Genomic DNA, 27,385 nt, shown 5'->3' with positions numbered 1-27,385 from the left:
TTCCACAAGCGATAGTCCACCCAACAGAATAAAGGTGCACCTAACACAAACAAGTTTGAGGGCTCCCTAGAATCGAAATTTCAAATCATGCCCATCATACCAATATTCTCGTCTGCCTAACACCTAATGCTCAGGCCCCTAAAGCTCTCTATAATTAAAATTTCAAGTAGCGACCAACAATACCTATATAATGCCTAAAACTTTATTTGGAGCTCACTTTAATCATTTTTCTCCTATAACGTCTAATGGTATTGAGTTTCCGCCCAACGCTAAAGCAAAAGCTCATAATTTAACATGTGTATCAGATTGATCACTTGAGTCTATCTGAGATATTTTACCATTTTTCTAGCATAAAAATGAATCTAATTTAGTTAAAACTTTCCTCAGATAGTACCAAATTATCAATTTGATGCATTATACTCAAATTTAGGGTTTTACTAGACCAATTTGCATCACAAAACCAAATCAAACGCTAACAAATAATTTGACAATTATCATAAAGATTCCACAAACATTTTATCAGTCCTAACAAGTCATTTGCATCAATAATTCATAAAACCAACTAAATGATAATCAATTAGACCAATTCAAATTCATCAAAACTAAAACAATTATAGAAATAAAAAGCTTCCCTTACCCAGAATAAAAGCCCCACTAAACTCCCCGAAACTTGCACTATTCCTATTTGTAACTCCTCACAAAATGTTCTAACTACTTACATAGACATCAAATCACATAATTGAGCACATCAACATGATCACAACTACACATAGATTTACTTTGAACTATTTTGAGACACATCATAGATTATATAGCCACATGTACCTCAAACTCTAAAACGACTCTAGAATAGAAAACTAGTGAACTTGTCCTATATTTAATTATGATTAGTCAAATGTGTAAAGTTCTCTATTGTTACTTCCCTCTTAGTTTCATCAGAGAGATAAGAAGTGGAGTCAAAAGTTTAAAGAGAACGTGGATTCAGAAGTTTAGAAAGAAGGTAAAGGAAAGTTTTGGAAAAGAATTTTACAAAGATCGTAATGTTTATAAAATGAAAAATCAATTAATAAAATTTCTATTTATAATTTGACTTTTTATTAATAAAATAATTGATTGTCTTCTTTAAAATTACTACTACTCTTAAATTATTTTCTAGGTTCTTAAAATATTATCTCTTATTTGTTTTTTTAAATTATTTAATTTTAAAAATTTAATTATTCAATATTTAAAATTGAATTACCGAATATTACTAAAATATTTAAAGTTGACTAATATTTTTTTTAAATTATATATATTAAAATAAATAATTTTAAAATAAAATTTTATCTTATAAGAAAAGTTCAACTACATTATCTAAATAAGAAATTAAAATATAAGATATTTAAATTATTTTATTTAAATAAATTATTTAATAAAATAAAGAAAAATTAATTATAAATAATTCAAATATAATCTGCTTCAATTTTCTAAAATTATTGAATTAGGGAGAGTGTCTTCTAATTTAAAAGTAAAATTCATTAAAAATTATATTTTTACTCGAGGCATATAGGTTGCATTGAAAGGATAATTTAACCTCATCAACCTACAAAGCCTAAGTCAAAATAATAATGATAAAAAAATACAGTAAAGAGAGTCAAAGTCAAAGTAAAAGAAGTCTGAATTAGCTGATAAGTGTATTAAGCAACAGCTTACATTGACTCCGTTTATGACCACAAATAAATAAACAGAGGAAAACAAAATGTGGCAATTAATTATGCACAAACATCTTCGTATGCTCAGGGCAGTGTCGTGGGGACCATCCTAAGTCTCCAAGGGCGCGTCTTTGACCCTTTCTTCATACTTCTCTATTCAAACTTCTAACACCTGCAATATTTTCTCTCCATCAATGTCATTTTCATCTGGAACTCATTTTCTCATCACAATTTTCATGAAATTAAGAAAAGAATAACAAAAAGAAGAACTTTCTCGGCCAGAAAATGCAACATTCATTGACTTGCCTCCATATCCCAACTTATTCTAGCTCCATAATCACTCACTCTTTCTTATTTGAAGTTGTTGCTACCTTTAGCTTTTTTATTTCAAATTGATGACCTTCACATGAGATTCTATTCTAGCAAGCTCCATTGTGAGAAGTGACAGAAGAAAAGGAGAAGTTGGAAAATTTAGTGGTGGTGTAACTCTGAGTTGACTCAGATTTCTTTTGGTCAATTCGCTTATGGGCTAGAAGGGTATAACGGAGATCAATTAGCCCTTAAGAGGGGCTCTTTATGAGGGATATTCAAGTGCATGTGCATGAGTGAAGAGAAGGGGCAACATGAAGAAGCAAGTGATTTCATCTTTCAGGTGTTTCTTTCTTCTTTCTGCATTTTTGGTTCTTGACTTCATGGTCAAGGTTTCTGGAAACCAAGAAGGTGAATTTTTACTTTTTTTCTTTTACTCTTTCCACACCATTTTTATTTTTCTACTCCTGTCTATTCAATATATGAAGTGTGTTTAATTGAACTTGAAAATTACTTCTATGACAGGTGATGCCCTGTCTGCATTGAAAGGCAATATGATTGATCCTAACAATGTTCTTCAAAGTTGGGATTCTACCCTTGTCAATCCTTGCACATGGTTTCATGTTACTTGCAATAATGACAATAGCGTGATCCGTGTGTAAGATATCTGTTATTTTTACTTGTAGTTTTGTGAAATTTATCATAGGTCCTCAAATTATTTGGCTTGTAACAGAGTGTTCATACAGTGAAAAACCACTTTTCTTTTGTTGGGTAGTGATCTTGGAAATGCAAACCTTTCGGGTGAGCTCGCTGCACAGCTTGGTCAACTATCAAATTTGCAATACTTGTAAGTTAAGAAATGGATATGATATTGATGGCTGAATCAGATGTGATTTTAAGCAAGATTATTCTAAAAGTCAATGTGATAACTATCATTCAGAAAATTCCTGACAGTTCTTTATATGCTTGTTACTTTATGTTAATTATATGTTTTGAAATGAAAGAACCGGATTCAACTATGAAAATTCTTGGTTTGAAGACTCACAGAGGCAGTCAAGCATGAAGAGTCTTCTTATCAAAAAAGTAATATGCTGAAAATTTTCTTGAAAGTTGAAATGTTTCTACACTTTTTTCTGCACATTTTTAGCTTCAGACCTTTCCTACAAATGATGGGAGTGATGAAGTGTGAATCATATTCCTTATACTAGAGTAGTCGACAATCTTAAGTATGTTATGGAATGTACTAAACCTAATTTAGCTTCTGTTGCATGGAGTAAAGATATATAAGACTAAAGATAGAGCTAATAATAGAAGGTTGGTGTTCATCTTGATTAAAGATCTCTTTCTTGGATATCTTTATTCTTTGTAGTTGTGCTATCAGTTAGAAAGCTATACATCAATCAAATGCTATATTATCTACAGTTAAAGTAGAACATCTTTCATCTATAGATGATGTGAAAGGATACTATTTGACTTCAAGATGATTTATGTGTTTGCATAGCACACATATTTTTATCATATTAAATTTTATTATATATTCTAACCTGGCATAGCATTGATTCAGATTATTTATGCAACTTTTAGTTATTCACTAGATTTTTCTCTGCCCAAATCTGAATATCTTTCTTTTGACAGGGAACTTTATAGTAATAATATAACTGGGAAAATTCCAATTGAGCTTGGGAGTTTGACAAACTTGGTGAGCTTGGATCTTTACTCGAACAAAATTACTGGTCTCATTCCAGACGAATTAGCCAACCTTAAAAAATTACGTTTCCTGTATGAAATGCTTTCCTTGATCTCATATCTTTAATCTGCAAAGCTTATGTAAATCAGTTTCAATTCTGTTTCTTCCTTTTTCGCATTCATAAGTTTTATATTCCTACATATTCCTCAATCACATTTGAGTTCCAACACATCCTCTTGCTACAGAGAAAAATGACTCTGCATAATCACATGACATAGATTCTTATACAAGATAAAATCAAGTCATTCGTTACTCTTATGTTGTTAGTTTATTATCTGGAAATCTAAATGGATCTGCTCCCTGAATCAGGCGTCTCAACAATAATAGCTTGTCAGGAAAAATTCCTGTGAGTCTGACCAATGTCGATAAATTGCAAGTGCTGTGAGTTTTACTCCTATGTCTATATTGCTATCCTAGCACTGTGTTATTTTGTGTGTTACCTGACACATGGTTATTGAATCTAGTGATTTATCGATCAACAACTTAACAGGAGATGTCCCAACCAATGGTTCTTTTTCATATTTCACTCCCATCAGGTTGGTACAATTTAAATTTCTGTTTCCATAAGCACACTGAAAGAACCACACTATTACTATTAGTTTATGTTGAGAATATTACTTAATATCTTTTTTATTTAAATTAGTTTTTAAAAAATATTTCAGTTTTAGAGATATGTGTCAGTTTTAGAAATTTGTTATTATTTTAGATTACGAGTGAGATATTCTAAATATTTTATACTTGATATTTGTTATATTTTGCTCTATATATAGAGTATATCAATAAAATACAAAAACATGTTCCTCCGTATAACATATCACATATATCTCTTATATCTCTCATATTATCAAAAGCCCTAAAATTCCCAACAACTGGTATCAGAGCCATTGTTCTTACTGCCGATAGAATGGAAGGAAATATGTCACACGTCGCTATTCCACTCTTTGATGGTGAAAGCTATGATCTATGGGCGGTAAGGATGCAAACATATCTAGAGGGGCTAGATCTATGGGAAGTTGTGGAGGAAGATGATGTTCCCTTGTCTGAAAATCCCACCATGGCTCAAATGAAAGCGCATAAAGAAAAGAAAACGAGAAAGGCAAAGGCAAAATCATGCTTGTTCGCAGGTGTTTCACAAATGATTATGACCAGGATCATGACTTTAAAGTCTCCCAAAGAAATATGGGAATACTTGAAAGCAGAATATGAAGGGAACGAGAAGATTCGAGGCATGAAAGTTTTGAACTTGATAAGGGAGTTTGAGATGCAAAGAATGAAAGAGTCAGAGACGATTAAAGAATACTCAAACAAATTGTTGGGTATTGCCAACAAGATAAAATTGTTGGGAAAGGAGTTTTCAGATTCCAGACTCGTTGAGAAAATTCTGGTGACGGTGCCGGAAAGATATGAGGCATCTATTGCTTCCTTAGAAAACACAAAAGATTTGTCTACAATCACCTTTACAGAGGTGATACATGCCTTGCAAGCACAAGAACAACGAAGATTGATGAGAGAAGATCATGAGGCGGTTGAAGGTGATTTAAATTACACGGAAGATAATGCTCTCATAGTCAAGAAAAACATAAGGAGCAAATACAACAACACACAGGTTTTTCCATCTTGTCCCCATTGCAAGAGAAAAGGTCATCAACCCAATTGGTGTTGGTGGAGGCCAGATGTCAAATGTCACAAATGCGGTCAATTGGGACATGTGGAAAAGGTATGCAAATCTAAAGATTCTGAAGAAGATGTTCAAATTGTGGAGAATAAATCAGATGAGGATAAATCAGAGGAAGATCTACTTTTTACAACATCATGTGTCACAACCAACCAATCTTCAAAAGATTGGATTATAGATAGTGGTTGCACAAACCATATGACTCATGATAGAGAAATTTTCAAGGAGCTGAATAAATCAAATATTTCCAAGGTAAGAATTGGGAATGGAGAACAACTTGCTGTGAAAGGTACAGGAACAGTTTCAATTAAAACTCATTCAGGTATCAAATTAATTTTTGATGTCTTATATGTTCCTGAGATTACCCAGAATTTGTTAAGTGTTGCTCAATTGTTAGAGAAAGGTTATAAGGTCTCCTTTGAAAATAAAGTATGTGTGATCAAAAATGCAAACAACATAGAGGTATTTAGAGTCCACATGAAAGACAAAGGATTTGCGCTGGATTTTATGAAGGAGGAATTTGATACAAAGAAAGTGAACATGAAAGAAGGATCAAAATTAGAAGATAAATATCTTTGGAAGAAAGTAGATGTCCAAGTGAAGAAAGTAGATGGAGGTTCACATTTTAATATTCACAAAAGGTCCAATGCCACTCCAATGAAATCCACACCGAACAAAGAAAAAGAAGATGATGCTGATATAAGAAGAAATATGAAGGATGATGCCAAATTGAAGAAAGATGTGATGCCATGGAAGAAAGAGAAAAACAAATATTGCAAACACAAAAAGAGGAGAAAATCAAGCATCAAAAAATGGAGAATCAAATCTGAAGATATAAAATAAACAGATATTAAGCAAGGAGGAATGTTGAGAATATTACTTAATATCTTTTTTATTTAAATTAGTTTTTAAAAAATATTTCAGTTTTAGAGATATGTGTCAGTTTTAGAAATTTGTTATTATTTTAGATTACGAGTGAGATATTCTAAATATTTTATACTTGATATTTGTTATATTTTGCTCTATATATAGAGTATATCAATAAAATACAAAAACATGTTCCTCCGTATAACATATCACATATATCTCTTATATCTCTCATATTATCAAAAGCCCTAAAATTCCCAACAGTTTACTATAATATTATCAGGGATGAGATATCAAAATTTTATTCACCCATTTATCTGTCATTACAGTTTTAGGGGTAATCCACTATTGAAAAATGTAACCATTCAATCTCCACCAACTGCCGAACCACCACCAAGTCCTTCAGGTTTGTTGGTATATGTTTTGTGGTTAGTAATGAATTTAATTTTTTAAAGAATAACCTGACATAAAAATTTAAGGTGAAAATATATATAACTCATAAAAATGCCTTCTGAGTTATTCTGGTAGTATTCATTTACGTTTCTTTAACATGATGCACCCATTCCATTCCATTCCAACATCAAATATTTCCTTCACCCTTTTGACCATTGATAGGTTTATGGTATTTTCAAAATGCTTATTCTGTAATTTTAAATGATTTTTGCCACAGAATTTTTTCATTCTGACAAGTTTTAACTTTTTTGGAAAGACAAACCTAGTGTTACTAAACAGTGATCTTTGATGGTGTAAATACCTTAAGCATAACCTCTGCATGCTTAAGGTGTATGTGCTGATGAACTTATCTTCTGCTGAATCAGCAGAGGGTTTATTCTAGATAGAAAAAAACGGGATTAATAATAATATTGAACTTTTTCCTATACTATTCTACGGGAAGAAGCAAAGTTTTGGAACTGAGTTGTAGTTTCCCATTTAATTCTGTTAATCAATGTAGGTAACAGTAATCGTGTTATTGGAATCATTGCTGGAGGAGTTGCTGTGGGTGCTGCACTGTTGTTTGCAGCTCCTGTGATTACACTTGTTTATTGTAAAAGAAGGAAACCACATGACTTTTTCTTTGATGTTGCAGGTTCGTTGGTTAAAAGAAAAGATGTTTTACTTACTGATCAAAGCTGCATAAATGACTGATTTTTATTTATTTTTTCTTGTGTTCTTCACTGGCAGCTGAGGAAGATCCTGAAGTTCACCTTGGTCAGCTTAGAAGGTTTTCACTGCGTGAACTTCAAGTTGCAACAGATTCCTTTAACAACAAAAACATTCTTGGTAGAGGTGGATTTGGCAAGGTTTATAAAGGACGCTTAACAAATGGAGATCTTGTAGCAGTGAAAAGACTTAAAGAGGAACGAACACAGGGTGGGGAGATGCAATTTCAAACAGAAGTGGAAATGATCAGCATGGCTGTGCATCGAAATTTGCTTCGCCTGCATGGTTTTTGCATGACACCTACTGAACGTTTGCTTGTGTATCCTTTCATGGTTAATGGAAGTGTAGCTTCATGTTTACGAGGTACCCTTACTACAATTTCAATATGCTTTCAAATTAAGAATGTTTTTATGCATATATATATATATATATATATATATATATATATATATATATATATATATATATTGTATTTATGTAGATCGTCCAGAAGCACAAGCAGCACTTGAATGGTCTAAACGGAAGGGTATTGCTCTAGGAGCTGCAAGGGGACTTGCATATTTGCATGATCATTGTGATCCAAAGATTATTCATCGTGATGTGAAAGCTGCAAACATATTGTTGGATGAGGACTTTGAAGCAGTTGTTGGAGATTTTGGTTTAGCAAAGCTTATGGATTACAAAGATACTCATGTTACTACTGCGGTACGTGGTACTATAGGCCACATTGCACCTGAGTACCTCTCAACTGGGAAATCTTCAGAGAAGACTGATGTTTTTGGATATGGTGTGATGCTTCTTGAACTAATAACTGGACAGAGGGCTTTTGATTTAGCACGTCTTGCCAATGATGATGATGTCATGTTGCTCGATTGGGTAGGTATTTTGTTTGCAAAAAACTATGGTATTTGTACTTCTTGTTCCACTATCGTTTATTCTTTCTATATATTGGTTGATGTTTTGAAACCTCTCTTTGTTGCTTCTTCTGGTTTTTGTTTTGTTGTAAAACTACCTTTGCTTTGAAACAAAATACAGAATTGCTTTGTATTCCTTTTTCTGTTTCAGATTCTAGAGGCTCATCTTCCTAGTAGCTGTTTAGTTTGTTGTTGTTGCATTAGCTATGCACTGAAATTAACACCAATGGTTAATGGTTTTTGTTGGAAAATGACATTAATTTTGTCCCAGGTGAAAGCACTTTTGAAAGAGAAGAGGTTGGAGACACTGGTGGATGGAGATTTGGATGGAAATTATGAGGAGGAGGAAGTGGAAGAGTTAATCCAAGTGGCCTTGCTATGCACACAAAGCTCCCCTTTCGAAAGACCAAAGATGTCTGAGGTGGTAAGAATGCTAGAGGGTGAAGGTTTGGCAGAAAAATGGGAAAAATGGTGGCAGAAAGAGGATATAATCCAACAAAATTTTGATCCCTCTAGGCTCCACCATGCTTATTGGCCATTATTAGACTCATCTTCAAATATTACCCCAGATGAACTGTCAGGGCCAAGATGATTTTTGGATACAGAGAAACTTGTTAACAGTGAAAGAAGCTTATATCAAAGGAAGAGACAAAGTAAATGTTGGTTTAATGCACCAAATAATTAGTGTATCACGCAGTGGTGAAGAGTGCATAAGAAACCCTTTGATGATATTAGAATAAACTCAAAATAAGCTTAGAATAGACTTTATCAAAAAGTTGTATGTTGAGTTATACCTATTAGTAGCAGGGTCTAGGTTGTTTTCTCTACTATTTTCTCTCTCTCATTGTATCTCATATTACCCTACTGATTTTTTATAGAAATATGAGAACCTAATAGAGTATTTAACAAACTCTCTAAATATACTATTTTTCAGTAAATAACTCATTTAGTATAATAATTCAAATGCTTCTTATTATAAATACAAATTTATTTTCTTCCCTTTTTTTCCTAAAGCTCCTCATCTTATATCATTAATCAATGGATATAAAGTTGTTTCTAACCAGCGAAATTTCTCTTTCTCCTTCGTTAAACTTCGAATTGGTTTTCGTTCTTGCCTTTCCCTTCAATTTTATTTGCAAAGATATTAAATTGGTCGGTAACGTATGTGTGTTTTCATTCAAAAAGGTGAATAGTAAAAACCAAGTCCAATAGATAACAATAAATGAAACTATGAATCACATTAACAGCCTGTATAAGGGGTGTGTTTAGGGATGTCAGGTGAATAAGATATGGGTGGTAGCTCCCCTATACCCTATCCAATGAATAAACATTTATTTCATATTCGTACTCATATCTATGTGGGTTTTCGTTATACGGGTATCTATATATTTTTTGACATCCACGTGTACTCGCAGATGTTTACAAAAGAAAAATTTAATATTTAATAATATATTTTAACCGTAAATTTAAATAAAAATACAATGCATAACATTTATCAATTTTAAACAAAGTGCAGATAATCCATTTAAATAGTATTGGATGACAGTTTACAAAGAAATAGAGATTTTTTAAAACCAATTGATAATAAATAACCATTCAATTTCAATGTGTAAATGTTTTAATCATGTTTTTTTAATTTTTTTAATTTATATTAAAATATAACGGATACAGGAATCCACGGGTATGGGTACTATGATACTCATATCCACCCCATTACATGCTGGTATTAAAAATATCCTTACTCCTATTACCTGCAAATACCTATTTACAATATCCATTTCTTACACATTATAAATTTTATGTGCGGATTATTGCACATACAGATTTTTTTGACATCCTATATGTGTTTGTTTCTACTGCCAACTTCTCTCGTTAAAAGTATCACAAGTGGCCAAACGCTACAAAGCGGTGATGTTACCCCGTCTACGCTCAGAAACCATAGCCACAAGAGGACTGTAAACCACGTCTACCCAAAATAAAATTCAAATTTTATGGGATTCATAATTAACTAAGTCAACAAATCTGTCACTCCTAGTTGCAAGAACCTTCGTAAATTCTCCTTGTGTAGAAGATTCAACATCTTCAGTGATTGAGTTATTTGGTGAAGAGATCATTGATTGAGAGAAAGTTGACCCAGCATGTTCATGTTGCATGTTAGCATGTAAAGAGTGTAACAGTGTGATTAGCATCTTTAGTAATTATATGAAGTTTTCCAAGTAAACCAGCCAAGAGATAAGGAGATTCTGAATCAATGCAATCATGAATAGGAAAATCTACTGCTGCAACTTTCCAAGTATCACCTTCATAATCATATACCTTATCTTTGCACTGTCAAGCGAATTTGAAGGATGAAGTGCATATAGATCATCATTGACGGTAGCACTCAATTTTGTTCCAGCTTGCCTTGCAAGCCAACCTTCACCCATGCTGATTGGCATTTGAAGCCATGAATCTATATTTGGATCATATATTTCATACCCAACATCAACAGAAAATGAAAAAAATGGTCAGCAATTGTTGGGAATAGTCCAAGTGTGAGTCAAAAAAAAGTCCCACATTGGATAGAAAAGATAAAGTTAAACACTATATAAGAATAAAGACCCATAACAACATTGCCTTAAGGTTTTGGTGTAAAAATGGTGTCTAAGGTCTTATATGTGTAAGACTAATGTCATATAATCATATAAAACCACAATCTCTCAATGACCATAATAATATCCATAAACATGCTTATGAGGTTTATTATTTGGGGTTGTAATAACCCCTACTAAAACATAAACATAACAGAGGTTTTAGAAACCTCCTTAAGTTCCAGGATTTTTTCAAGAAACCTCAGCAAAATTTAGTTTCTAATTTATTTATTTTTTATTTTCAGTCAAAAACTGAGAAGCAACTTGGCTCACGTCTCATCTATCATCTTCGCGTGTAGGGATGGCAACGGGGCGGGGCGGGTACGGGTATCATGATCCCATCCCTATCCCCATAATAAAAATTCATCCACATCCCCATCCCCAAACCCAACGGGTATACAACTTTTGACCCATCCCCATCCCCACCGCGTAACGGGTATTTTCTTATACCCATACCCATACCCATTTTTTTATTGTTCCATATATCAATTAAATATTTTTTATAAAAAAAATTTAAAAATCACACCAACGGAATCATGGTACTATCAAAATATTCAATATTAAAATAACATACTCTTTTTGATTTTCATGATGTCAAATATTAAGAAAAATATTATAATAGTATAAATCTCAAATTAAAGTATCAAATAACAACTAAATAAAATTCAAATAATTATATAAAAGCTAAAAAATTACACATTACTAAAATTTTATAATAACCAAAATATTTATTAATTTTACAAATGATCAGTGGTTTCATTTGCATTCGATCCACCTACACATAGAAAAAAATGAAAAATTAGATATGATATAATAATTGAAATTGAAAATTTTAATTACTAGAATATAATGTACCTTCTTCATCAGATTCATTTTCACTCATGAGAACATCTTTTCCTTTTAATTTTTTAACACCTACAAACACCAAATGTAGAATATTAGATGAGAATTCACAAAAAATACTAACAAAAAATATTAATAAATTTGAGTAACTTACCTAGATGGTTTGAGTTTCATATCCAACTTCTTGTACACATCAAAGCCTCTATAGTAATATGATGAAGTCGACTATGGTGAGAAGTTAATATCTGACCACCAGTACTAAAAGCAGATTCAGAAGCTACAGTTGTTATTGGAATAGTTAAAACATCCCTTGCAATTGCTTGAAGGTTGGAAACTTTAACTCATTTGTTTTCCACCATGATAGGATATCAAATTGAGAGAGTAAACAAAGTGTATAACAAAAAACAAAAAGAATGAGAAATATGTTATATATATATATATATATATATATATATATATATATATATATATATATATATTATATTATATTATATTATATATTATATTATATTACTATGTATATATATATTATATGTGTGGATATCTTATGTTTATATATATATATATATATATAATTATTTATATATATTATATTATATTATATATTATATTATTATTACTATGTATATATATTATATGTGTGGATATATATATATATATATATATATATATATATATTTTTATAGATATATATTTATTTTAAGTATATATTATATTATATTATATAATAATATAAATATAATAATATATATTATATTATTATGTATATATATTATATGTATATGCGTAGATATTTTATGCTTATATATATATATATATATATTTCTTTTAAATTTTTATACATTTGTCATGTTATAAATTTGTTTATAAAAGATCTCACTAGTTAAATGATTAATTTGTTTTATACGTATATATTATATATATTATATTATATTATTATGTATATATATTATATGTATATTATATTATATTATATTATATTATATTATATTACATGTATATTATTTACATGTATATGTGTAAATATATATATATATATATATATATATATATATATATATATATATAAAAGTATATTTTATTTATATGTATATATACTATATTATATTATATTATATTATATTATATTTTATGTGTAAATATATTATTTATTTATATATATTTTTTAGATTATTTAATAAATTATAAATAGTTTAGTAATTTAAGCGGGGACGGGTATTTGGGCGGGTATATATATATATCCCCATCCCCATCCCCAGTTGAAAATTTCGGGTATTACCCATATCCATACCCAGTCAAAGCGGAGATTCCCCGTCAAAACGGAGACGGGTTCGGGTGATACCCACGGGCACGGGTTTATTTGCCATCTCTATTCGCGTGCCTTCCAACAAATTTTCTTCTCTCTGATTTCAAATCATAGTGCCCAGGAAGAATACGAACTGTTCTTCTGTCTGATTTCTTCCTCTTCGCTCAAGGTTAGATTTCACTTTTGTTATCGATCAACGATTGCGCCTCACCACTGTTCTCCTTGCTTTCAATTTTTCCTTTGCTTTCAATTTCGTGTCATTACTCTTTCGATTTCATCACATGCTTTTATTTTCATCTCATTCAGTTTCGTTTTCCATCTCTCACCAAGAAAAACTCACGACTTCCAGCAGCACAGAGCACTCATTTCATCCCCATTCTTCGTTCCCAGTGCCGGTGGTGAGTTGTAAGGTTAGATTATCACACTTTGGGTAACATTTTACTAGAACCCTCGATTGATTAATTGTAAATAAAAAGCCTCTGTGAACACTAACCTAAACAGAGAACTCTTGTGGTTTAGAGACGAAAAACGAGTAAAGGTTGGTCAAGCTAAAGATTGATTCGTGATTTAATGAAGACGGTCTCGTAAGGTGAGTTTATTGAATAAATATTCTCAGATTTTAATTACTTTGAACTGGAATTGTTATGTAGTAGAATTGTTTTGCTTCTTGCTTCTGGATTTAGTTTATAATCTGCTTGTGGATTTCATTTTTAATTTACACTCATGGATTGAGTTTTTGGTTGATTGGTTGAGCGTTGATACTTGTAATATTTGTTAAGAGTTGTTTTTCTGCTTTTTCCTTTTGAAACGAGAACAAAAGGTGATTACTCCTCTGAAGCAAAATTATGAATGCATAAGTTCAATAGTTTCAATCACCTTATAAACTGGTATGAAACCTACCTGTTAAATAAAAAATTACTTAATGGCTTCAATTTATATATATATATATATATATATATATATATATATATATATATATATATATATATATATATATATATATATATATATATATATATATATATATATATATATATAACGGTACCTTTTGGCTGAAAGGTGTCCATGTTGTTTCAGAAAGTTCTCGATCATTATGTAAATGGGGTTCTTCTTGTGGAAATAGTATCTTCGTAAGATGCAAGCCAACACCATCAAAATTCCCAATACTCCAGCAACTGATGTAGCTATAGGTTTATTACAGTAAGGAGTTAAAATAAGAAAAAAACATACCATCCATGATGCTTTGTTTATTTTCATATGAGATTGTTTGCAGGTGATTGTTTATTTATTTACTTTTGTTATAGGAAGTTACCATACATCTACATCTTTTTTCTGTATTTAATCACTTATCATATTCATAAGATGAACTTATATTGGAAAACTCCATCAACCAGTGAAGATATTTAACCTGCTATGATACAAGATTGACAAATAATTTACAAAATGTTGTACTTTTGTGTTCGAAGTTAAATAAATCACTGCAGAGAGAATCAGGGGTTGAAAAAGTTGTACCTGCTACCACTATCTTCACCTTTCTACTAGTTTTCTCTGCAAAACATGAAAAAAAAATAGGAATTAAACAAAAACAAATAACAATAAAACCTTAAGTAGAAATAAGTGGTAACTTGGATCGGTTAAATAACCATTTCTTATAACTAAACTTCATGAGAAAGTGAGAACTCATATTGGATCCTTAAGTGCTTGTTTCATTACTTAACCAGTTAGATATACTTAGATCAGGTTTCTTCATTCCACATCAGAATTACGAGAGATAAATCATCAGCCTAGGAGCTAGTTGAAACAAATTATTTCCATCAATAAACAAGGTACCTTGTATACATAAGAACTTCCCTTGGCTGTCAAGTTGACATTGGCCTCGTCTAAGACGGTAACAAGAAGAACACTCACCAGACACATCTATTTTAACCAGAATATCAGCTGATACATAGTCAAAGAGGCTTCCATTCGAGTTAGGTACAAGCTCTGCATCTCTTATTGGAAGTCTAACCATTGAACACTATTCAAAATAAGAACCATGAAGCTCTTCGGAATAGTAACTGAAGGACTCATCAACATTAGATGTGCCATAGAAGATGTCCTCCTTCGGGCATATTGTAGATTTATAAAATGCTGAAGAAGGAGGATTGATGTTGAGGGTGTGGTTGCATATGAATAGAGTAGCAGTTGCAAATAATGAGAAGAAAACAGAAGAAAATAATATCCAAGTGCTCAAGGGTTTTTTAATAAACACTCATGTAAAGACTCCTTGTAGAGTATCAGACTCCTCGCAGAATTCTTTATAAGACTAGAAAATTAGGTAGCATTACTACATTTCAGACTAAGATTCTCTTAGACCAGATAACATGTATAATCTATGGTTTTTCTGTCAAACATTGTAGAAGAAAATTGAGTGTATTTATATGTGTGTGGTGTATGATGAAATAAAAGAAATGATTGACTTTATGATTTGTTGATAAGTTTGATTTTGCATATGAGAACTCTGCCATGACAGAGTCAAACATTGAAGAGACCTTGAAGAGGCTTGTGACTTAACTAAAGAAGACTCCCCAAGAAGTCTTTGATGCTCTCATGAGCCAAACTGTAGATTTGGTCCTAATTGCTAATCCTACTCATTTTGTTCACAGATCTTTGTTGCAAAAGCATGGAAGGTATATCTGTTACATTACATTAACTAATATCTAGTTGCATTTATCATACTTGATTCATTGTTGCATTTATCTTATGCAATACACTATTTCTGGAATTGTTTGACACAATTATATCCATTAGTATCATTCTTTTCTTTTCAGGATAAGGAATTGTTTGACACATACGCCAAAGACATAACACCAGATGATAATCATGATTTTGAATTGATAAATACTTTACCTATGCTTTCTAGTGATTTATAGGGTTTGTAGCTTGGGTTGAACCTATCCAAGCTGTATAAGGTTTTGTTAATTTCTAGAAAACCTATTTTCATTTCTTAAAGTGTTTTTTTGTGGATAATTGTTATTAATGGCTTCATGCTAGGTTATTCATTTGATTTGACAATAGTGTTGTGATTTTATTTAAACACATGCACACCATGCAAATAAATAGTTTCATTCAATTTGGTTAACTTTATTTAGGTTTAGATTACATGACAGGTTCTTCTCCAAAGGCATAGCAAGAGGCCCACTTCCGCCATTTGCGAGAATGAGAAGCACACATAAGCAATGCAATGGCACACACCATAAGGGTCATCACAGTGTAGCCAATATGTGAAATGGTTGGTAGAGGGTGGATCATTACAAGTGGCCGAGCCATGGCAAAGTCAAATGACAAAGTGTGATATATTTCTCATATGTGAGTAACTACATCTATATATAACGTCTTGAACTTTGATTTTCAATTCAGAAGTAGAAAGTGTAGTTGGTTCTTTTGTGGATTGTTAGCATTTGGTTTTTGAGGGTTTGGTATTTACTGGACTTGAGGAAGAGGCAGAGTGTAGCAGTTGAGATCTCGTGCCAAGAGTGGGTTCACTAGCTCTTCAATGCACCAAAAGCATTCACTCGAAATGAAACTGTGGGGGGAAATGAAAAAACAAGGATGATAACAGAAAATTAAGGTCATTCAAGTATCATAATTTTATTTATATTTTATTTTTCATTTTAAGAATATTTCTTTTCGTGATTTTTCATAGATAGTAAAATTAGTTAACTCCTTTGATTTTTTTGAAAATTATTCATGTTAAATAAGATTTTGTTAATTTTAACTTTTAAACCTTTCAGTCATAATTATTAAGTGAAATTGTTAATTTACTTTATAAATAAATATATATATGTGAGTTGGATTGGTGGCAGGATTGCGATTTCGTGAGATTCACGATCTTGCCCTTTATATTTCTAAAGAAAAAGTTATCTGGCCAATTATGAGTGGTATTGGATTTTGAGCTTATGAATTTTGATTTCTAGTTCAATGATGTGATTAAACATATGCTTATGTTAACTATAATTTTGTATGGTTCCTATCATCACCACCTGAACTAAATTTATGTTATCCTTTACAATGTATTTCTATCATGAAATGGCACGAGGAAAGTAGTTGGTAAACATGTCATGTGTTATACGGCATCTCTAACAAAAGGGTATATTTTGGGAAGCTAATCTCCCAGAAATTATTACTCTGTTTTAATTTTTCTTTATACTTGTATAACATGTATATGAAATGAAAAAACTTCTCAACTTATTTTCTACTTTAGGTTTCTTTCTGAATCATGATTATAATTATTATGATTTCTGTTGTTTTAGTCAGATATGATGCAAATGAAAATCAAATGGTGACAGACTTGTTTCAACAAAGGAGGATTCTTAAACGTAGGTATGTATCCCAATATAAACACACTACTCTGTCTTGTGTAAACCATCTTATATCTTCAAATTTACTAAGCTAGATTGATGACTATGCAGATATTACCTTATGGAGAGAGCTAAGGATGTTAATATTGCCTCATGAGTTGACTATGTTCAATCTTGCACCGGTAATGTTTAAGACTGCATAAGTTCTTTTATTTTTCAGAGTTTACATTTGTAATTATGATTCACATTTATATTGTAGGTTTCTGATCAAGGAAGTATGCCAACTAATACAACAAGTTCTGGACATGAGGAAAATCATATGTGATAGTTGAAGAATATAATATAATGTGGAAGTTAATTGAACCATTTTATGTTTTGAGAACCCTTACAGTACTTCATGATAGTTTTTGCTGACTAATATTGTACTTGAATTTGAATTTGAATTCGTATATTTGTTATACTTTGATATACATTTAGTCATCTATAAATAATTTATCAATTTGATGAGTTTATATCTATTTATGTATAATTTCATTAAATATAGATTAAAAAAATAGAATAAATGTAAATAATTGTGATTGAAAAAATATATATGAATACATAAATGATAAATGAGTAAAAAAATATAATAATAATAATTTAAAAATCTATGGTACTTTACGGAGGTCTTGAAACCTATAGTATTTTACGGAGGTTTTGAAGCCTAGGGTATTTTAGGGGGTTTTGAAACCCATGGTATTTTATGGGAGTTCTAAAACCTATGTTATTTTATGGAGGTTTTAAAACCCATAGTATTTTATGGAGGTTTCAAAATTCATGGTACTTAATTGAGGTTTTAAACTCACAAAACTTAATTGAGGTTTTAAAACCTATGTTAAATACAAGAGGATAAAAAACCTCCGTTATTGATTGGTGCTTCCTGGGGTTCATAAAAACCCCGGCTAACACATTCTCCAGGGATGGTTTAGCGGGGGAAATCGAAACCCCGGGTAAAGAACTTAGTAGAGGTTTTAACCCTGGGTAATGTAAAAATAAACCTACGTTAAAAATATTTTTTTTGTAGTGAATATCCATAAACATGCCTATGACTATAACCCATATCATATATGAAAAAATATAACATATCAGCAATACAAACTTTAAGGGACAAATAACTTCCCATGTATGAAGCCATTCCTAAGGCAGTAGGCAACACTTGAGCTCTAGCAAAAGGCATGCTAGGTAATTGGGACCACATACTTGTATGAGGGTCATACACTTCTGCCGATTGTAGAGGGCTTAGTCCACTATGACCCCTTGTAACCCACCAATGACATAGAGCTTATTATTTAATATAATTGTCTTGGAATAGGTTCTACCAATTGACATTGAACTAGCTTTGGCCCAGGTGTTTTTAATGGGATCATACTGTCAAACAAATCTCATTGTTGAAGCTCTTGAAAATCCTCCTACTATCATCAAAGGCTCCTATGGAACAACGACAAAATGGCATCCAATTCTAGTAGACAAGCTCAAAGGTAAAACAAGTAAAGCACTTGTTTTAGGTCTACAGACAAAAAAGGCCTCAAAATTTTGTTTTTTTTACTACTAATATTTCTCTATTAAATTAATTATAAAATTATGTTTAAGAAAAAATGCCTCAATTTTTTTACTAATATACCTTTCTTAAATTAATTATAAAATTATGTTTAAGAATAAGAAGGCCTTAAAAAAATATTTTATTACTAATATAATTCTATTAAGTTAATTATAAATTTGTGTTTAAGAATAAAATTTAATTAATTATTATAAGTGTCGGTTAACTTTTATTAGTACTAAAAATGATAATTGATGAGTTAAAACCTTTATTTAGTAAATTATAATTTTTATACAAAAAAGATAATGATTAGTTATCTTTATTCTTTTTAAGGTTTTATCATATTACATTCCTTAATATTTTCATATTGTCTGTGTGTACCAATTTTTTCATCCTCATTTATGGTTAGTATGTTTTTTCTTTCTATTTGTGTTGTTGTTTTTACTTTGTTTTGGTTGTACACTAGTTCAATTTTGCCATTTTAACCTGCGTTATAGGCCTCGGTTATCACTTAACCGAAGCATAAAATGACGCGGTAACATTTTTACAATTTTTTCCAACTTTTATGCCTCGATTCAACATATACCCAAAGAAGAAAACATCTTTCTCCTTCAGTTCTCATAAAACCGGTGCCAAAAGGTGTTATATGCCTTGGTTTTAAAGACCCAAAGTCTAAAAGTTGGCTAATATTTCAAAAATGTCATTGGGGCAGTGATATTTGGCCTCGGGTGGAATTGAACTGGTGCCAAAAATTGTTTTCTGTCTCGGTTAAAAATTGATCTGAGGCCATAAGGTTCGTTAGGGTTCAAAAATCGTAAATTACTTTTTTTCTTCTTCTTCCTCGTACATGCGTTTTCTCTTCTTAGCCACTCACATCTGTTGTTGTTGCTGATGTTGAGCTCGAGCCAATCGTGAGTACTCGATGTTTGGCTCATTCGTGTTCTGGCTTGGCAAAGTACGATTTGGGGCTCGCGAAGTGGGCGTGAGTTTGTTGTGTTGCAGATGCATGGCATATTGGTGTTGTGCATGGATGAAAATCTTTCGTTGATGGTGACAAGACGTGTAGGTGGCGACATCATGAAGAAACTTATCTTTGCGGTAAAGGTAGTTTCACAATTTGGGGAGGATGTGCGATTTAGGGTTTGTGATTTGTTGTAGATTGTTGATGTTTGTTCGCGTTTATGCAAGTGTGATGTTCACGTTTTCGTGTATGAAGAACATGGAGGTTCCATGGTGGTGGCGTAATTTACGAATTGCTCTTACGGTGAAAGAGAAGATTATGGTGGTTGCGGATCTTTGGTGGTGAGTTTCGGATGTGGCGATGGTTGCCTAGGGTTTCTAGTGGAGAAGATGGAATGTTGAAAATACAGAGAGGCACATATGACCTCGGTTCTCAGCAGAATCGAGACAGAATATGAAGTTTTTGCTTCAGTTGAGACCCGAGGCAAAAAGCTAACTTTTTTTGGCCTCATCGTAATATGCCTTGGTTCTAGAACTGGGGCAAAATAACAAAAATAATCGTTATCAAAAGGCCTTCCTACACTAGTGGTATTAGAATTTGAAATGTGTTTCTTTTGCCTAGTTTTATTTTTGGGTACTTTTCAATTTATGTGTTTCAAGAAATTTTTTCATATATCTTGACAAGGAATTGTAATTTTCCTACAAAATTATTAATTAGATTAAGGTTTAGTCTTTTGGTGGATAATAGATTAGTTGAAGCATAATTCAAGATACTATAAGTCTACTATCAAGTTTACTTTCTCGACAATCAGAATCGGGTTTTATTTTTTTAACTCATTCGTTTTATATACTTATCTTTAGTAGTGTTTTATATATTATAATTTTTTTATTTCATATAAAAATATATAGATATTTCAACTGGAAAATTTGGATCAGACTATTCAAAAACTCAAAAAAAGAGGAGTTATGGATAAATTTATGAAGATAGATAAGAAAAATGAATTAAAAAATATATGTGGGTCAACAATGTCTCAAGAAAGATTAAATGGATTAACCTTATTATGTATTAAGTAATGAATGTTAAATGAAATTAATTATGACATCGTAATAAATAATCTTGCACAAAAAAAAAAGCTCAAAAATAAATTTTAAATAAAAGACCTCATTTTTTAAGTTTGTTTTAGTCCTCCCAGGCATCTCTCGTCCCCAGCCAGATCATAATGATATCAACAATTATAATACTTCAACCCATTATGCTCCACATCCGAAGGGGAAAGAAAATAAAACCTTTCTTTGTTTCATCTTCAAACCCCACTTTAGGCATTGGAGGCAACCTTTGTCGTCTTCTAGAAAGAGGGTCAAAGGCATACCATAAAGCTTATCATCATTCACTCTCGTCAAAATGTAGAGCCACTCTTCCATGGTTCCAAGACCTTTTCTCACACTAAATAGCTTAGAGCTAACAAGGGTTGCCTTCTAAGCACAACAAACTAACTTCATATTCAAATAATAAATTCGAGGAACTTTAGCTAGAATATGTATTATTATCTCATCAGAAAGGAAAGAGAGAAATCAGTCTTGCATTAAAATTTACTTTTTACTATAATTTAAATTATTTATTACAAATTTAAAATATAAATATTCATTTCACCTTTAGTTCTTACTCTATATATATTACAAATTCATCACATAACTACCAAAATCTTGTTTCAAAGAGTAGCAAAAGAAAAATTGGATTCATGTGAATCTCTTAGAAATAGGTTTTAAGTCTAACTCAATCTCAATTAAAAAAAAGGTCATAATATAAAAAATTAATTTGTGCAAAAACTCGTTGATAAGAGGAATTTGGGCATCATGTCAAAGTTCAAACTGAATTGTTATATACTAATGAATTCAACTTAGTCCACTAAACTATCATTCAACTACAAGTATCAAAGTTGAATACCACATCTAGTTAGTCAACAATTCAAGTGCAATAATGGTTAAACACAAATAGTCTCTTACTAATAAGAGTTGATAAAACATATAGAGTATTAGTTATGTCACATAACCTGTCGGCAAAGTTTTTTATTTCTCATCATAGTTCCTCTTAAAATACCTTCAACATTTGCTTCAAAAACAATTATTACCCACCTATCAGCAAACATTAAAAAAGATATTAGAGATTGAAATTTAAATATATATATATATATATATATATATATATATGTATAAACATAATTTAATTATGATGAGTTCATAATTTTAAGAGAATGAATACAACAATAATTGACAAGAAAAAATAATTAATATAAGAAAAATTATACTTTGACTTTTATTTTTTTACTCTCATCTTTTACTTCCTAACGTGGTATAGTGTAGACCATTGATTCTTTCAAAAGAAAATATGGTGGTATATTAATCAATAGCTCACATTAAATCACATCAAGGAGTAAAGGATGAGAGTCAAAAAATGAGAATCATAATATCATTGTCCTTAATATAAACATATTACAACTAATCAAACATCGGGGTGAATAAAGATGACAAAATCTACTGCAAAAAAGTTAAAAAGTGAAAATTTTATATATACATAAAGAATTTGATGCCTTGGACAAATTTGAAAAGAAAAAATAGCAATGATAGAATCATATTTACTCTACAACAAAAGAATAGATTTATATGTAACATAGATCTACTATGCAATATGCTATATTAAATTTTGAACTTATAATCTGTGTGAGAGAGATTTAAGAATTTAAGTGAGATATATTAAAAAAGTTAAAAGTATAATTTTCATTATCCAATTGTATAAAATATCATTTTAATTCAAATCATATGAATATTTTAAACTTACACATTACATTCATCATTACATGATTGAAGTTACTAACTGAGTATCTATTAATGTCTTCAACTATTATTCTAACTATCTTGTAGGTTGATAACTTCAAAATGGGGGGCAGATGAGACTTGGTTTTGAATTTTATGGAGTTAAGGGAAGGAGAAATGGGGTAGTGACATGTGAAGAAAAAGAATTTGTGAAATTTCTATTGCAACCTAGCACCTTCTTACTTCACCCCTTATTTAGTTTTCTGCTACAGTGTAAAATAAAAGCCCAAAAAACTTAAATGTCGTCTCATTATTCAATTGTATAAGGCTTTTTCTTCCTGTACTCCATTATTATTAATTGCACCCTCAAACTAACCAACAAAAAACCTAAAATAATAAGGCATCAAGTAGGAAAAAGAATGCCTTTGAAATTTATTAGCTTTCATATCTTCATGCCTTTCGATATACATAAAAAAGTTATTCCGATTATCTTAAACAAAATAGTGGAGGGTATAATTTTGAGGAAATTGAATTGCAAATGGAGTAAAAGTTACAATAACTGGTCAATTAGATGATTAAATGACAGAAGGTAAAAAGACATAAGACTATGAAAATGATATATTTTCTTTTTCTTGATATGTGAAAGTTAAAAACTAACTAACTTCCCTCCGATTAGGGTCGTAGATCGTCATGTAATTTCCACTTTTGAGTATACTTTTAATTTTACTTCTCACCAATTTAACTTTACTATTATTTAGTATTTAGGAATAGTAGATGATAAATAAGGTATATACAATAAGATGTGGATAATAGTAGAATAAGGACAAAAGTGTAGAAACAACAATTCAAAATTTAAATTTCAAACAAAAAATTCTTATGAAGGATAGTCTGCCTTAAATGAGAATCATCACTCTAGAAAAAGATAAGGAGATATTTTCTAAAATTTATCTAAAATACTTGAAATTCTATTAAAATGGTATATTTGTTTCTTCAGGTTAGCATTTGAATGTTAATAAATAAATAAAAAGTTTCAATGGAATTTTCATGTTTTATATTTATTTTTTTAAAATATTTCCCTCACATAGTCATTAAAAAGCAATTTAATGCTTATATATATATATATATATATATATATATATATATAACGTTTCAAATTAAAAATAATAAATGACTGAGATAAAATCTTTAATTAAAATTAAATTAGTTGACTTTTACTGCTGTATAATTGTTGTATGTTACTTTTCCATACTTGTTTTTATTCTTAGGTTATGACAGCTGAACGCAATTAATAATATTACCGTTAAACCACTACTATAAATTTAATATATTCAATTATACAATAATTCATAATCCAATCCCTTTACACAGTTAGTTCATTTTGACCGGTTCAATTTTGAATTTCTTTCGTCTGTAAAACTTTTAAAGAATGACAAATTTTAGTGATTAAACATGAGTTTAGAGATCAATTTTCAGACTAATTTAGAATTAATGTCAAAATTTTGATAATTTTTTAGAATTATTTTATTTATCAATAATTTTAAGTTTATAATTAATATTCAAATTGATTATTATATTATAATTAATTATATTTAGTAACTAAAATCGATCCTTATTTAAAAAATAAAAAAATTAGTGTGTGATCTTTCAACCAAAAATACATTGCTCTAGAGACGACTTTTCATCAGAATACATAAAGGATATATTTTTCTAGTTTTCTCGAGCTAATTAAGCTGTTAATATTCTCTTACGTTAGTGCAGGTGAATAACTGAAGAAATAGTTAAACGTTGTAATCAATATCCATTATTATAACTTTTGAAAACCGGTTTGATTATGCAGTCAAAGTATTGTTTTTTGTGGCAAAGTAAACACAAAACCCCATGTTCATTATGTTTTTGTCTAGTTTTTACCATAGTGAATCAACTTGCTTCTGTTCGATGTCTTTTTTCTTCATAGCAAAAGAAGGTTATGGTCAATTTCTTGGCATTAATCAATGACAAGGACATGTTTTTGGACCCTTGTACGTCCTATGTGTATGCATAATAGATAAATTGCCAAAATTGTTTCTACACCCACAGTAACCTATATTGTTAGCTAATGACACCATGTGTGTCACTGTCTTTCTTCTGTTCTTTTCCAACTCACAAAGCCAGCATTAGCATTGCAATAGTATAATAGTTGCACACCACACCCCATTTTTCTATTGCCTTCAAAACCTTCACAGATTCTTCTACTCTTCATTCATATCAGTGTTGTAGTAAACTTTTGTGTTGTGATGAGCCTGAAGAACAGTGACTGGAAAATGAGAAGAGGTTTCATGTGCCACTCTCAGGCTTCAACAGCAGTGTGCATGAGCACTCGTGACCCTCGATCTGTGGTTGTGCCAAAGAGGCTTCAAAGAACTGTTTTTCTTGATGATACAAGGTTGATCAACTATGCCAAGTACTCCAAACTTGTTGAGCCTCCAACCTCTAATCCAGTTCCAAAGATCAAGCTTAGAATGCAGGATCAAGATCAACCCAAAAATCAACCAAAGGACCTTCTCAAAACACACACAGATAATAATGTCTTTCAGGTTAGTTAGTTACTTTTCTCCTCAACTTCGTCAGATGCAACATGGTTTCCTTTTTTATTGAATTTATTATCTTGAAAATTTACGAAGTTTCATATGTTGCCCTACTTCATGTTTTCTGTCTTCATGTATCTGGGAAATGCAGTAAATAGTATACATAGTAGTTCAAAGTTTTAAATTTAAGTTATTGAAGCAATCTTCTTTGTGGGACAAAACTTCATATACGATGATCAACAAAGCAAACAATGATCATAAAGAACCTATATATGAAATGAGGGTAGAGTTTGGATTGTAGACTGATGTGATTCATAAATGTTGGTGTTGATGGCTTTTCAGCTACAGTTGCTATGGGGTCAACACAACTCACTAGAGTCTGATCCATTTTTTTTTTCCTTTAATTGATTATTTGTCATATTAAGAGAAATGTAGGACTATACTATACCAACCACTAGTGTAAGGTGGATTCAGCAAGGAAACAAATTATCTGCATTATTTGTCCTCCTAATATTTGTCATTTGCAGAGGTTTCAAGATGTCTCACATGCACATTACTTGACCCAGTCCCATGCATATATTCCACAGACAAAGCAGAATGATTATGTCCTTTTTATGCAAATGGGAATTTTATTAGGCAACAATACACATGAATATTGATGGTATTATCAGAGGCCACGTCGTTAAGCTTTGTCCCTTCTACATAAAATAACACTTGTATATAAAAAGCCTATTTTTTTTTCCTTTCTAGTTCTCCAACGAGGAAGGTTTGTGTCCTAGACTCATATGGTCACACTCACCAATAAATTTTGAACGGAATAATGGAATCTCATATTCAAATCTCTTTATGATTGTATGTGACATACGATAACTCAATGTTATACACTTCACGTGTACTCAATCATATTTGAAATTTTATCATTGAGGTGTTAAATGCAGGTGGTTGTGATGCGGGTTGCAATTCATTGTCAAGGATGTGCTGTAAAGGTGAAAAAACATCTGTCTAAGATGGAAGGTATTTATTCATCAGTAATTTGGGGTTAAGCTAAATGAAAAATATTTTAACTTGAGGTTGTAGTTAACATATTTTTTACTATTGTTTTTGAACCTTCAATTTCAGGAGTTACATCATTCAGTATAGATTTAGAGTCGAAGAGGGTGACAGTGATGGGGCACATTTCACCAGTGGCAGTTCTTGAGAGTATTTCAAAGGTGAAAAGGGCAGAGTTATGGAGTGCTTGTTGAAGCACTTCATAGTACCTTAAAGAGCAACATAGAACACGCAGAGCTTGAGTCAAAAAGCTAGAAAATTTCCTTAGTCATCTCATTTGTTAACATCTTTATATGGTGGTGGACCTGGTGGTCCTCAACACAATAAAATTAGGGAATGTGAGTGACTTGGTTCTGGTGGTGATGTTCAATGACCATTTAATGGTATCTACCCATTCCACCTTGCACTTTCTTTTTCTTTTATGGCATTCTAATTATAGTGGCAATGCTTAAAACCATTGTGAGAAAAAGCTGTTTCGTTTCTCCACTTTGAAACTTTCTTTCTGTCAAATTACACTACTATATTTTGCAATTTCCAATTTTGTTTCCGTAAATACCAGAGAAAGATGACAAAACAAAGGTGTCAGTCTCATCATGCAATGTCTGTCTCGGTTGTTTAAATTGTCTTATGTCGAATACTATAATCACTTCTGCTCATACGGTTAAATAGACTTGTCGTAGTAATTCATCCGGTTACGCAGACTTGTCATAGTTATTCACCAAGGACAACTTTGTTAAATTTTAGTATTAAAATGTTGTCACTGCCATGCAGCATAGCAATTCATCTGCCCATACCTTTTATTAATTTAGTTTTTGACAGAGACCCTTTTTGGATCTAGTGAAGTAGTTTTTTTCCTAGTACCAAGGTTGTCATCAAGTTCTCACTTAAGCAATGGACCCATATGAGACATGAAGTGTAGTGTTATACTCAAAAAGTCACAA

At 31.1% G+C, this 27,385-nt stretch overlaps 2 protein-coding genes and 1 pseudogene across 3 annotated transcripts; 2 read left to right on the top strand and 1 right to left on the bottom strand.

Annotated features, from left to right (window-relative positions):
• The first annotated feature begins 1,862 nt into the window (after window positions 1-1,862).
• LOC114176320 (BRASSINOSTEROID INSENSITIVE 1-associated receptor kinase 1-like) lies at window positions 1,863-9,289 on the top strand. Of its 2 annotated transcripts, none has more exons than XM_028061329.1 (11): window positions 1,863-2,343; window positions 2,526-2,658; window positions 2,776-2,847; window positions 3,636-3,779; window positions 4,057-4,128; window positions 4,212-4,283; window positions 6,619-6,695; window positions 7,242-7,376; window positions 7,472-7,813; window positions 7,932-8,326; window positions 8,636-9,289. In XM_028061329.1, exons 2-11 carry the CDS (start codon window positions 2,555-2,557, stop codon window positions 8,954-8,956), a joined length of 1,734 nt encoding a protein of 577 aa, XP_027917130.1. In that variant the 5' UTR covers window positions 1,863-2,343; window positions 2,526-2,554; the 3' UTR covers window positions 8,957-9,289. The 2 variants fall into 2 exon arrangements, with proteins under 2 accessions (XP_027917130.1, XP_027917128.1); XM_028061327.1 differs by having other exon boundaries at window positions 1,863-2,411.
• A 1,057-nt stretch (window positions 9,290-10,346) lies between these two features.
• LOC114175040 lies at window positions 10,347-25,024 on the bottom strand (annotated as a pseudogene).
• LOC114179324 (protein SODIUM POTASSIUM ROOT DEFECTIVE 1-like) lies at window positions 24,918-27,051 on the top strand. Its single transcript, XM_028065625.1, has 3 exons — window positions 24,918-25,403; window positions 26,333-26,408; window positions 26,514-27,051. The coding sequence occupies exons 1-3, from the start codon at window positions 25,104-25,106 to the stop codon at window positions 26,636-26,638; spliced, it is 501 nt and encodes a 166-aa protein (XP_027921426.1). The 5' UTR covers window positions 24,918-25,103; the 3' UTR covers window positions 26,639-27,051.
• Window positions 27,052-27,385: the final 334 nt, after the last annotated feature.

This window comes from Vigna unguiculata, chromosome 3, assembly GCF_004118075.2.
Source record: "Vigna unguiculata cultivar IT97K-499-35 chromosome 3, ASM411807v1, whole genome shotgun sequence".
Taxonomy (NCBI): domain Eukaryota; kingdom Viridiplantae; phylum Streptophyta; class Magnoliopsida; order Fabales; family Fabaceae; genus Vigna; species Vigna unguiculata.
Note: the sequence above shows the minus strand (reverse complement) of the source record. Positions and strands in the feature narration are given on the sequence as shown.

Excerpts from the sequence above, each read along its gene's own strand:
- LOC114176320 (XM_028061327.1), top strand. The coding sequence starts at position 2,315 with ATGAAGAAGCAAGTGATTTCATCTTTCAGGTGTTTCTTTCTTCTTTCT. Across the intron at positions 2,412-2,525 it reads GGTTTCTGGAAACCAAGAAG|GTGATGCCCTGTCTGCATTG; the intron begins GTGAATTTTTAC and ends CTTCTATGACAG. Across the intron at positions 2,659-2,775 it reads GACAATAGCGTGATCCGTGT|TGATCTTGGAAATGCAAACC; the intron begins GTAAGATATCTG and ends TTTGTTGGGTAG.
- LOC114179324 (XM_028065625.1), top strand. The coding sequence starts at position 25,104 with ATGAGCCTGAAGAACAGTGACTGGAAAATGAGAAGAGGTTTCATGTGC. Across the intron at positions 25,404-26,332 it reads CAGATAATAATGTCTTTCAG|GTGGTTGTGATGCGGGTTGC; the intron begins GTTAGTTAGTTA and ends TGTTAAATGCAG. Across the intron at positions 26,409-26,513 it reads ACATCTGTCTAAGATGGAAG|GAGTTACATCATTCAGTATA; the intron begins GTATTTATTCAT and ends CTTCAATTTCAG.